This window comes from Macrotis lagotis, chromosome X (assembly GCF_037893015.1).
Source record: "Macrotis lagotis isolate mMagLag1 chromosome X, bilby.v1.9.chrom.fasta, whole genome shotgun sequence".
Classification (NCBI taxonomy): domain Eukaryota; kingdom Metazoa; phylum Chordata; class Mammalia; order Peramelemorphia; family Peramelidae; genus Macrotis; species Macrotis lagotis.
In genome coordinates, this window is record NC_133666.1 from 622,077,764 (window position 1) to 622,090,523 (window position 12,760).

Sequence of the window (12,760 nt, forward strand, 5' to 3'; positions counted from 1 at the left end):
TTTTTTTTTAGGGTTTTTTTTTTTGGTAAGGCAAACGGGGTTAAGTGGCTTGCCCAAGGCCACACAGCTAGGTAATTATTAAGTGTCTGAGACCGGATTTGAACCCAGGTACTCCTGACTTCAGGGCCGGTGCTTTATCCACTACGCCACCTAGCTGCACCTTTTTTTTGATTGACTTAAATAACTTTCATTTTTCAGAAAGGTTCCTGAGAGAGGAAGTATCTTATCTATGATCCCATCTAATAATGGGAAAAAAAATTGGAGAAGTATCTCAGGGTATCAAGTGGTGCATTTTTGAATGCTAGATTAAGAAGTTCAGATTTTACCCTTTAACTAGGGGAGAGAGAATCGAGATTTTTGAGCAGGTCTTTGGTATGATAAAAGTATTTTTTAAGGAAAGGTAGTAACACTTTGTAGAATTTTTGAAAAAGTGAAGGTTGAAAGGGAAACAGTAAAACCAGCTATTGTAGTATTGCAAACTCAAGATGTGGGGACACAACATTGGCCTGGAATTGGGAAGTCCTAAGTTCAAATCCAGCTGTGGGACCCTGAGTAAGTCACTTAAATATTTCTTTGCCTTAGTTCCTTCATCTATGCAATAGATAATAGTCATTGTGAGAATGAAATGAGTCAATAATTATAAAGCACTTAGCCTTGCACAAATGAGGCTCTACATATATGTTAGCTGTCATTGTCATTATTACATTTATGATGACAATGGTAAGAACCTGGACTAGTGTGATAGTAAGAACAGATGAGAGACTTTTGGAAACCTTGACAGAAAAGAATTCAGGATAGTCCTGAAGTTGCCAAGCTTGCATATCTAGAAGTGTGGTAGAATTCAGTCAATAAATACTTGAGCTTGCTATGTCTAGATGTTGAAATAGAGAAAAGCATAAAGATGTATGATAAAAATCTGCTCTCCTCGAGATTGCCTTCAGGCTAATATAGATGATTATATATATATATCTGATAGCTACTTCTAAACCTTGAAATATGAAAGTATTTAAAAAGGCTAGGGAAAAGGAGAAGAGAATATTCTAGGTATAAGAAAGCATTGGATGATCAAAAGTAAGTCATTTTAGGGGCGGCTAGGTGGCGTAGTGGATAAAGCACCGGCCCTGGAGTCAGGAGTACTTGGGTTCAAATCCGGTCTCAGACACTTAATAATTCCTAGCTGTGTGTCCTTGGGCAAGCCACTTAACCCCATTTACCTTGCAAAAAAAAAAAAGCTAAAAAAGAAAAAAGTAAGTAATTTTACCTGAAGTATAGAATAGTGAGGTGAAACTGGAAAATTAGATTGGACAGAATATAGAGGACCCTGGAAGCCAGACTAAAAAGGTTGGACTTTTATTTGATAGGCATTTAGAAATTATTTAAGGTTTTGATATGGAGAATGACATGAAATGATATGATAGCTGCTGGAGGTAAGCTTTGAAGTGATGAGGCAAGCTGTAGGGTGCAATTATAATAGTCCAGGTAGAAGGTAAGGAGGCTTTGAATTAGGGCAGTAGTTAGTGGCAATTTACAAGAGGCAACTGATGCAAGAGATTTTGACAGTGCCCTTGGTATTATTGATCAGCTCCTCCTAAATGATATTTCTTTAACTTTGTCTTCAGGGACACACACTCCTCTTAAGTTTTCCTTTTTCCTAACTGTTCCTTTGCTAGCTTTTTATCCTCTTGCTTTATTCCTTGAGAGGATTCCCTGATCTTCTATCCTTGGCCCTATTTTCTTTCTTTGTCCCTTCTTCCTTAGCATTCATCTTGACCTCAACTGTCAGTTTTATGAAAAAGATTACCAAGGGCCAGCTAGGTTGCACAGTAGATAAAGCACTGGCCCTGGAGTCAGGAGTACCTGAGTTCAAATCCGGCCTCAGACACTTAATAATTACCTAGCTGTGTGGCCTTGGGCAAGTCACTTAACCCCATTTGCCTTACAAAAACCTAAAAAAAAAAAAAGATTAACAGATCTCCTGTTTATCCCTTGTTTTATTCAAACTGTATATCTCCCCAAATGTCTAATACAAGAACTTAGTTTTTGATGAATAAATGAATGAATAATAATACTTAGTATTATTTCCTAGATGTCAAAGGCAAAGGAGGAGAGGGAGTCAAAGATGATATAAAAGTTTCAAGTAATATTATTACCAGAATCAGAAAAGTCAAGAAGTGGGTTTTGGGGAGAAAAATGATTTTAGTTTTTGATATAGTGGGTTTGACAGGCTAGAGATAATCATATAGGCAAGGAATGAGAATTCAGGAGAAAATGCCTGTCTGAGCCCTTTCTTCATGGAAGTGGTAGTTGAAATCTTGGGAACTGGTAAGGAAGAATGTTAAAAAAAAAAGATGATGTTTAGTAAAAAGAGGAGTGAGAATAGAGCCTTGGAGGAAACTTTAGGGAACTGGAGGCTTTGGAGGAGCCACTGAAAGAGAAAGAGGAGGAACTGTCAGAAGGAGGAGGATTAGTTGAAGGAACTGGGCATGTTTCCCATGGAGAAGACTCTGGGGAGACATAATTGTCTTCAAATATTTGAAGAGTTATCCTGTGTGGGAGGGATCTTACTTGTTTGACTTGGCCCCTGAGGGTAGAATGAAGAACAGTTGGGGGGAAAGTTTCAGAAAAGATAGATTTATTCTTAATGTAAGGGAAAAAACACTCCTAAGAATTAGAGCTCTTTAAAAATACAATGGACTCTTATTCTCTTTTTCCTATTGCTCCTTGAAGTTTTTAGGTGAAGTCTGAGTGGTCACTTGTTGGCTGTATTTGGGACAGGATTTAATTTAGGCCATCTAGGTTAGATTAGGTGGCTTCCTGCATCACTTTTGAGTGGAGCTAGAGCTCAAGAGACAGGTTGGAACTAGAGATAAAGATTTATGAATCAACTCCTACCTGATAATAGTTGAAAACATGATTGTTAGTGATAAGCTTTCTGACACAGATTCTAGATCAAGAATAACAGAGGGTCAGGAGCTGATTCTACCCATATTTAAGAATAGATGAACAAGAATGAGTATTTGAAGGTATAATCTCTAGATTCTCTGCATTGTAGGAAAAGAGGCTGAGCTCTCAGTCCCACCAGAGCATGGACTCACATGTGTCTACCAGCACAGCCTCGGCGGGCTTTCTGGAAGAGGAAGAAGAAAAGGTGGAGCAAAAACAGGGGCAAACATCAGAAAAGGAGACAAGTCACAGAGCCAATGAGGAGGTGGAAATTACGGCAGCTGGCATTGAGGAGGAAGTAGAGGAAGAATATGATGAGGTATGAAGAGCTGGGGGGGTGAGGGCCGGAGGTAGAGAAAGGGGAGGTGGGGGTGGGGGACCAAAAGAAAGCGTGGAGCTTTGCTTTTCACCTTAATATATGGGTTGGAAGGGATTTAGTTCTCCAGTTTGTTTCCTGTCTAATACTTTTAACAAACAAGAGGCCAATTGATATTGGAAATTTATTTGAGATCAGACCTATAATCTTAGGCTTCTTGTGTCAGTGAAAGGGGGTGATTGTTGCTTAATCTCTGTCTCTTGACTATAGCCAGTTGTTCCCATCCTCCCTACCCCCTGTTCCCAACTTGTAGCTTTTGTTCCATTGTTGTATAAGGTCTTTGATTCCTTAATGTAAAAGACTCTGCTGAGAGTTGAACTTCTTAAGATGAAGTCCTTTTCTTTTCAGATGGTAGGAACAGTTTCAGGAGTGGGCAGAGGGAGTATGTGAGAAAGGGAAGAGGAACCTGTCCCAGTAGGGCGAGACTATATCTATATCTATCTATCTGTCTATCTATCTATCTATCTATCTATCTATCTACATATATATACTTAAGAAGCATTTTTTTTGGTAATTTTTATTTTAAATTTAAACACAAAATGACTAAAGAAAATAAAAACACTACCATGTCCACAGTAGATTATACAAGAGGATCCCAATGTAAAATAATAAATTTCCATTTCAAGTCAGCCTAAATAATAAATACACATTATTTTCAAAACTATCCAACTTTTCTTTGTTTTCTTATTGGTTCTCTGTTGCCCCCTTTTTTCTTCCCCCCTTCTTCTCTTCCACCAGCTTAAAGAAGGCTGAAATTAAATTTGGATATGTATGCATATACATAGATATTTATAAACATTCACATATATGGTCATACTTGCACATACACACACATATGACCATGCTGTGATTATTTGCACTTATCAGTTCTTTCTCTGGAGGTAGATAGCAGCATCTTCATAGGTCCAAGCCTTTCCATATTCTTCTGAATGAACCAGCTTATCATTTCCTATATCACAGCAATATTCCAATTCAGTCACATTCTGTTTGAGAGATTGTCTGTGAAAGATTTTTCCCCCAACATAAGCTTTATTTATATTACAGAATTTTAATTTAAAATAATCTAAAGTGTATTTTTTATACTTCAACAATGCTTTCATCTTAGAACTTTTAGAATCTTTTTAAACTTTTAAATGTTGTCTTTGTTCATTCAATTGGATAAATATTTATTAAGTCCCTACTATGTATCTGGCTCTATGCTAAAGAACTTTACCTTTTCTTGGAGTTTGTACTTTATCATCTCTCCCTCAGATATATGAGAGACTATGAGAGAAGTCCCAGGTAGGAAAGAATTTGTATTCTTAGCTCTTCTCTTTTCCTTTCTGGAAACTCTCCCTCTGTCCCAGTCCAGAAGATTAGAACAACTATTTTTCCCTTCATTCAAACCCTGCCTCTCCTAAGTGAACTGGGGATGAACAAAGACCCTTTTGGTTCAGCCAAGGTTTAACTGGTCTTCTAAGGAACTTACACTAAATAACTAAGGGGAAAAATGACAAAAATAGCAGAGCAGAAGAATAGACAAGACTGGAGCAAAGCACATTGTTGCATATCATTCTAGCATAAACAGCATCTTGCTCCAGATGGGCTTGACTGGCATGCCATTTAGGGTTCTGTGCCTTTTTCTATAAATGGGCTCTGTAACCTAGAGCTTGTCTACCTCCTTTTCTCTCCCTGCAACTCCCAGGACACTAGGTGCTATTTGAAAAGGAAGAGCTTTCCATTTGGGAAGTTGAAAGTAGGGCCTTTAGAAAGAAGATGCTACTTCTGCTCCATGCCTCTTAATGATTTTCATTCCCCTTCCTATTAAGGCTGCCATCTCTTCTGTTCCGTCAATAGGACCTTATGAAGTCTTTAGGTGACTTGACAAGGAGGAAGTATGGACTCATTGATTGGAAAGATGGATTTAGTGATTGATGTGCATGCTGACAGAGAAACATTGGTTCACTTAGTACACAAACCAATGGACTGATAAACATGGAGAAACATGAAAACTTGGGCATGTTAGCTCAAATAGATAGATTGCATACAGTAAACATTCAATGAATATTTGTGTGCAACACTTCTAGATTGGTTATGCAGGAAGAGAAAAATTCACAAGTCACAGTTTGGTTAGTAAATTAAAACCAATTAGTAAATTAAAACCAAAGGAATTCAGTTAATTCAAACATGTCTTAAGGAAAGAATGACAAAGGGAGGTATACCTGTGCGTATGTAAACTTTGAATCTCCTTTGCAATCTTTATTTCCTACTGTGTATTAGACTCACCTGTGTATTTGATATCTTCTCTTTTCCTCTCCCCATTCCCTATAGCTACTTGTGCTCAAAGATTGGGTCCTTTTGCATCTTTAAAGGTGTTCTTTGTGCCTGTCACATCATTTGGCTTACTCTGGGTATTTAATAAATATTTGTTGCATTGAATTGGAGGGGGGGGGAAGCTGTACTAGGGATTATGAGTTCATAATGAAAAAATAATAAATTCTAGTGTATTGGGGAAAATATAGACCTGAAAATTTTGTGAAGAAAAGGAAGCGATTGTGGGTTTTTGAGGCTATGGAATGGAGCGAAATGGGGGGAGATTATTTCACAACTCAGTCCTCATGTCTTCAACATGAATGGTTTCAGTTAGGGGAGGTTTCTATGGTCAAGAAGGAAAAGAGGATGATTTTCGTGGTCCCAAAGGCAGGTTTCACACTTCTGGTCATCTTGCAGCCCACAGTGCACTTTGCAGAGGACACACTGGTACGGAGTGAAGATGAGGATGAAGCTGAGGAACTGCGACCCCCACCTGGGGAAAGGCAAAGGCTGATCCGGAAAGACACTCCCCATTACAAGAAGCACTTTAAAATCACCAAGCTGCCCAGACCTGAGGCTGTGGTTGCCTTGCTTCAGGGTCTGTCAGGGGATGGAGATGGGGAGCTAGCCCCAACAGGCTGTAGCAATGGCCCCCATGCTCCACTTGAGCAGAGGCCTGTCCCTTGGGGCCAGCATGCTGAAATGAACAAAGAAGAGGACAGTGAACCTGATGAAGAAAAGAATGGGGCAGTGACTGCCCCACCTTCTGTCAAGGTAGGGCCCCAAGGGCCTGGGTACCCTCAGGGGACTTCTAAGGTAGGGAAGACCCTGGAGAATAGCTGTCATGTTGCAGAAAGCTTGAAGGCTGAAAATTCTTTGGTGCTGTTGAGGATTTTCCTCCCCTAGACACAACAAGGCTCTGTTTGGGAGACCTTTCCCATCCTCAAATGATAGAAAGGGTCAACTCAGGTGGGATTCACCAGCAGTAGGATGCCTCTATTGTTCCCTCATTAGTTGTACTACTGAATGATACTATTCTTTGTACTGCTGATCACTGTTCCTCATCCATTTGTTGCCAGCTCTAATTTGCATTTTCCCTTTGCCCTCCCTGTTCTTTGAGATTAGCTCTCCAAGATGGTGCTGGCAGTTAATTGCTTTTTCTCCCTAAGCCTTCTGTTCTTTGACTAGGAGGTGGGATTGGAGGAATTGTAGGATTGTTGATTCTCTTGCCAGTCAACGAACACTTATAGTTTCTACCATATGCCCAGCATTTTAACTGTCAGCTGTATGGGAGCAGGAAGGGTCAATAGAGAGATATATGTTGTCCACTTGGTCACAGACATATTTCCGTGTGTATTTCTCATTTAATGAAAGGCAGAGGCAAATAACCCTGTGGAAACCACTTGGGGTTAGTCAGGGAAATTCTTGTGATTGGTCATTTATTCAGAGACACAACTCTATTTTGGAATTTTACTGAGCATTGGCTATATAAATAAATCTGCTCTGATCACTCACAGTTGTCAGAGATAAATCTTTATATCAGTGTTTGTTGCCCCTCTATCCCTAGACTTTGAGAGCTGTTCCCTTCCCCTACCTATATTGGCAGCACCACTTCCCATGTTATCAAAACGGTCATAGGGGTCAGGGAACCCTAAGCTTTCCTTCAGTAGGCTTTTTACTAGGAAATGGGTTTGTGCTGGGATTTCTCCAATGGGAATTGACAAAGAAAAGAGCCTGGGGAGCCAGTCCTTTGGTGGAGGAGGGAATTTAGGCCCTAGGACACTGGTGGCTACACTTCACACTCCGGCATGGGTGAGCTTGGTGGTTTTCCTTCCTCTCTCCTCTCCTTTCTGCCTCGTGGCTGGAGCTGGTGCTGGAGCAGGCAAGGCCCCAAGCAACATCTCCAGAAATGACTGTGGGCGTGTGGTGGTGATGGTGGTGGTGGCGGTGATGGTGCTGGTTTGGGCCCCACTAATCCGCATGCCTCTTTGCTGGTCCTGTCCTAACAGGGGGTGTCGTTTGACCAGGCCAATAACCTGCTGATAGAGCCTGCTCGCATTGAGGAGGAAGAGGTCTGTACTGCTCCTGTTGGGCTCACTCTTTTTCCCTCTCCCCTGAACTCCTCACACTGCTTAACTTGCTGCCTTGGATTCTGGCAGGCCAGCCCTGTTTCTGAGCCTGCCATGCACAGTGATCTGTCTCTCCATATACCTTTTCCCTGTACAAAGGATCTTGTCTCTTCCTGAAAATCTAGATCCAGCAGCAACTATTGCAGAGTTGGTTGTATGTATGAGTTGGTGAGTTACTCAGGGGAGAAGAGGGTTAGCATCCCCTCACCTATTTTTCAGACCATAATTTGCCCTCTGAACTGTTGGAAGAGTTTGACATTCAATCTCTTTTTCTTAGGTGTTGGGGTTAAGTTTTCCTCCTTGAAGCATTTTAACATTTTAACATTCTGGACTGAGTCGAGTATAGTCTAAGCCCAATAGCTATTCTTCTGGCCATTTGTGACCAAAAAAACCCAAAACAACAAAACACCTTTATTCTCCTTGTTTCTACATATCTCCCCTTTACCAGGAAAAAGAATTATATAGGTTGCAGGGGGATCTCAGAATTCAGGTAGTCCTAGTTATAGCTGAACCAAGAGCCTTCTCCACAAAATTTCCAATAAGTAGTCATTTGGACTTTGCCTGAAGTCCTTTATTAGTTGGAAAATTAGTCCCCAAGGCCAATCGTTGCTTTTTTCAAACTTATGGCATTCATGCAGTGAATGGCAATGCTTTATTCTAGGGAGACAGTGGAACCTCATGAAAAACTTTGCTTCTCTCCATTACCCTCATTCTTCCTTAATAACCTTTTTTGCTTCTCTCTTCTCCTGGTTGCTTTCTCTTCCTTTGGCTTCAGAGACACTTGTGTAACCATTGCTTCTATGTCTCCTTATCTTCCTGAGCCTTTAGGCAGCTATTCTCAGTGTCTATTCTTGGACTTCGTTCTCTGTGCTCTCTACCTTAATAATCTCATTGATTTCCCTGGTTTCAATGACTTCTAAATTTTGATCAGCCCTTAGCTTTCTCATCTTAACTTCATCCTTTCATCATCAACTACTTACAAGACATCCCTCCAAGATGACCCCACTGTCACAACAAACTCAGCATTTTCTCCCCAAATATGTTCTGTTAACTTCCCTGAGATGGTTAATGGCACCATCAATAACCCAGTCTACCATATTTGAAATTGGCATTGTGTTTCACTTCTCTCTTCCTTCATCACCTTTCCTAACTAATCACTACCTTACAAAGTCCCTACCTCTAACAGTTTTCACAATTATAGCACTCTTGTATCTTATTGTGGGGATGTTGTTTTGCCTCCTCTCTGAGGCATGTAATCCATAATATCATATGTTGTGTTATCTATGTTTGTGTATTGCCCAAAACTGGTCTCTGAACTCCCACAGAGCAAAAAAAAAAACTGATATAACTCTAGTATCCACTTCAGTACCTAGCACAGTGCTTGGTACATACTAGCCAATTAATAAATGTTTCCTAAATTGGAATAACCACCACATTTGCTTAATCAACCATTTATAAAACCAACACAATTTAATGCTATGTAAGAAAATCTTGTTTCAAACTATGAACATGCTAGTAAATTACAGATTTGCCTCAGTGACCTGGTCAGGCTTTTCACAAGTTATCCCTGCCTCCTACATTCACACTATATGCAGGACTTGCTCTTTAATTGAGGAGGTAGGATTTGTGTGTGTGTGTATGGGGGGTATTTTCATCACTATAGGTAACTCCTGATAAATACAGCTCTGTGCCTACCTGGTCATTTAGTTTTGAGAGTTGCCTGGGGTTCCAAGGTAAGGTAGCTTGCTTAAGGTCATTTCTGTGTTAGAGGCAAGGTTTGCACCCAGGTTCTAATTTTGAGACTTTTTATAAGGAGGGCATTTTGTAAGCATAGGGAATGTTATAAGCAAAGATACAGAGGAAATAATGTTTCCTTGATCTCCCTATTAGGGACTCTTCCTGATCTCTCTCTTCTTTGAGCTTTGATGCTTTCATTTCATTTCATTTCATTTCATTTCATTTCATTTCATTTCATTTCATTTCATTTCATTTCATTTCATTTCATTTCATTTCATTTCATTCATTTCATTTCATTTCTCTTGTTTATCCAGTCTTTTCTCAGACCCTCACCCAGACTGTTTGTCCTAGTGACATTTCCTTAGACTCCCAGTCTTAACAGGAACCCCACATTTGGGACTAATTCTTAGGTATATTCTTGTACTTCCTTCTCTGAGTGTTACCCATCTTTATTGTATATCCTTATCTCCTTCCTAGTTTATTTAATTCAAAAAAACAACTGAATACCTAGTGAATAGGAAGAGTTATCTTTTAGTCCTCTCAGAGTCTTTTAGCATTTTTGAGATCGGTTTTTACATATTTTATTTTTGTCTTCTCAGAAGCAGCAGTCTCACATGCAAAATAAACAGTAAATTGGGAGTGGAAACATTTTTGTATTTAAACTTTATAATTGAAAGTATAGATCCCTAAAATGCTAAACTAAGTCTCTATTTCTCTGTCCTATCATTGAAGTTACTTTCTTTTTTCCCTACCCATTCAAATCTCTTTCAAATCCTAGTATTATTATTGCTCTTTCTCTTCTTGTTACCCTTCCCTGAATTATTGTCCCTTGTTCTTTCAATTCAGGATCACCACTTCTCAATCTCTTATCCTTTATCCTTGCCACTTATCCAAAAACTACCTTTTTGCCTATGGGCTGTTCCATTTAATGCTGAACAGATTCATCAAAGCCTTTGTTTTGTTTTGGGGGAAGAAGGAATTAATATTGACTTTATTCCTCTTCTTCAATTAGCCCCTTTGCCCTGTGCTGTTGAATACAATATATACTATTTCCTGATTGATGATGTGGACCAGTTTTTGTCCCATTCTCCTGTTCTTTTTTTCCTCATCACATTGGATATGTATCTCTTTGTTCTATCCTAGTTGTTTTTCCCATTTCCTTTCCCAAGGTCAGCTAGTATCTAGGTCCTTGAGAACTGTCAGTAGGAAATTAACTTCACATGTAGAACTCATTGTGTCCATGGCTATCAAGGCTGACCAACAGGATTACTCAGTAAATTACTAGTAAAGTAATGCCCTTTACCTCAACCTCGAGTATTTGGCTTTCCATACCACAACAGATTAAAGAGGACAAACTACCTTGACTTCTTCCTTGAACTTTCTGTTAATTTAGCCTTTTCTTCTGTGGGAATTGGTTTGTTCTTAGACTCTAGGCCCATTCTGGTCTTCCCACTTTGAATCCTAGCTTTACTTTTTCCTCACCCCTTATGTGGAGATGATCCTGAAGAGAATTTGACTCTTTGGACTGCTGTTTGTCTCCTTCTCTGGGTATGGTCTATGCATTGTATTTGGCTCTGAAGAGAGATGAGATATTTCCAAAGGTAAATGAAAAGTGAGTTTAAGACGCATTAAAAGGACAAATGTCTTGGTCCTGCAAGTATAGATAGAGTTCTAGGAATTGATTACCCAAGCTCATCTAGGAGAGCAAAATTAAAGGACAGATAATAAGCAAGTCTTAGCTCCCCACTAATTGAACTTCCTTCTGTTCTCTATAGTACAGTCTCTGAGATGGTAAAATGAGGGATCTTGCAGCTAGGAACTTGCTGGGGCAAAAAGTTGACCTCGGTACAGCCTAATTTTGAGGAGTAGGTACATTCCATCAAAAGTGTCTTTTGTCCACAACTCTACAGGAGAGAGAGAGAGAGAGAGAGAGAGAGAGAGAGAGAGAGAGAGAGCACGCATGAGAGAGAGCTCTTGCTCCTGGGACATGATTGAGATGTGAATCAGTCTCCAACTCTGCAACAGTCATTTAGGTTTACTTGCTTTGAATTCAGGGAACATTCCCATATGGATCCCTACCCTATCTTAGTAGATAGTCACTTTTCAACTGTTATCTCTAGTCTCTCCATTCATTTCTCCTTATCTTGACCACTTCTGGGTTTTTCCCTAGATCTCCTGACTTGAAGATTCTTAACTCCTAAATCACTATTTCCTCTTTTCCTTCAGTGCCTTTCCTTATTGCTGCCCACATGCTCCCCTTGGCTCCCAGACCCTGTGGGGCTCCTGGCCTCTGTTCTAGTAGTTCTTGGCCTACCCCACCAATATCTTGAGGCTAGTTCATTGCCCAGAGAAGTTGAGTGGAGAGGTCCAGGCCTAGGACTTGGTCTCTTTCAGCTCCGGTATCTACAGAACTCTCTTTGCTAGAGGGTGGCCAAGGTGAGAGACTTGCAGGGAGGAGGAAGGTAGAGGGAGAACCTAGTCATGTGGGTGTGGAGAGGAAGGTCTTTGTTCAGGGGGAGCCATGGTTGGGATAGTAGTTGACAACATTAAGTATAGGATGGTTCACAGATATATGGAGCTACATGACCTTGGGAGTTTGACTTCTAGACTTATAGGTACAGAGCATATGTAGTCAGGATGCAAATTTTTCCTCAAACCCATCCTGCTAATGCACTGAACATGCCCTATCTCCCATCCAAGGCTCACATCTACATATGCATATCCTTGCACCTTGCTTCCTTCCCTTCCAGTACCTTTCCTTGCTGTGTGTAATTTCTGCCTGTAATTCTGCTTCCAGCTGACACTAACAATCCTGCGGCAGACAGGTGGCCTGGGGATCAGCATCGCAGGGGGGAAGGGCTCCACTCCATACAAGGGAGACGACGAGGTAAGGGAGGCCTGGGCCTTCTGTGACCCACTTTGTACTGACAAGCCAGGCCTCAAAGGCTTCCTCCCTTGACCAACTCTTGCCTTTCTAAGCCCCTTTCATTCTTCTACCCCCTGTTTCTTCCTGCTAAGCCCTTTATTCCTCCTTTTCTACTCATTTCTCTTCCTTCTCCTTTACCCTCACTCCCACCCTATAACATTTTTCCATCATTATTTTATAATCTAGATTTCCATCTCTAGAACTTAAGACTGGGTTTTTTTTTTTTTAAGATATTTTTCTTGTGGTTGAGTTAAACTGCCATCATATGCAAATATGCCCCCTAGGTTAGGTATTCATTGCATGGTGTATGTTTTGCTGAGATCCCACCTGTAAACACAAAATCTTCATTTTATTAAG

General features: G+C 40.3%; 1 protein-coding gene across 14 annotated transcripts in view; it reads left to right on the forward strand.

The window, feature by feature from the left end:
* SCRIB (scribble planar cell polarity protein) overlaps window positions 1–12,760 on the forward strand; it is a 72,740-nt gene that overhangs the window by 18,323 nt on the left and 41,657 nt on the right. For 11 of the 14 annotated variants that reach the window (XM_074203144.1, XM_074203148.1, XM_074203145.1 and 8 more), the window contains exons 14-17: window positions 3,053–3,262; window positions 6,029–6,385; window positions 7,621–7,683; window positions 12,275–12,364. In XM_074203144.1, coding sequence (XP_074059245.1) covers window positions 3,053–3,262; window positions 6,029–6,385; window positions 7,621–7,683; window positions 12,275–12,364 — 720 coding nt within the window. The remainder of the gene's footprint in view (window positions 1–3,052; window positions 3,263–6,028; window positions 6,386–7,620; window positions 7,684–12,274; window positions 12,365–12,760) is intronic. The other 3 variants (XM_074203149.1, XM_074203147.1, XM_074203152.1) reach the window with 3 other exon arrangements.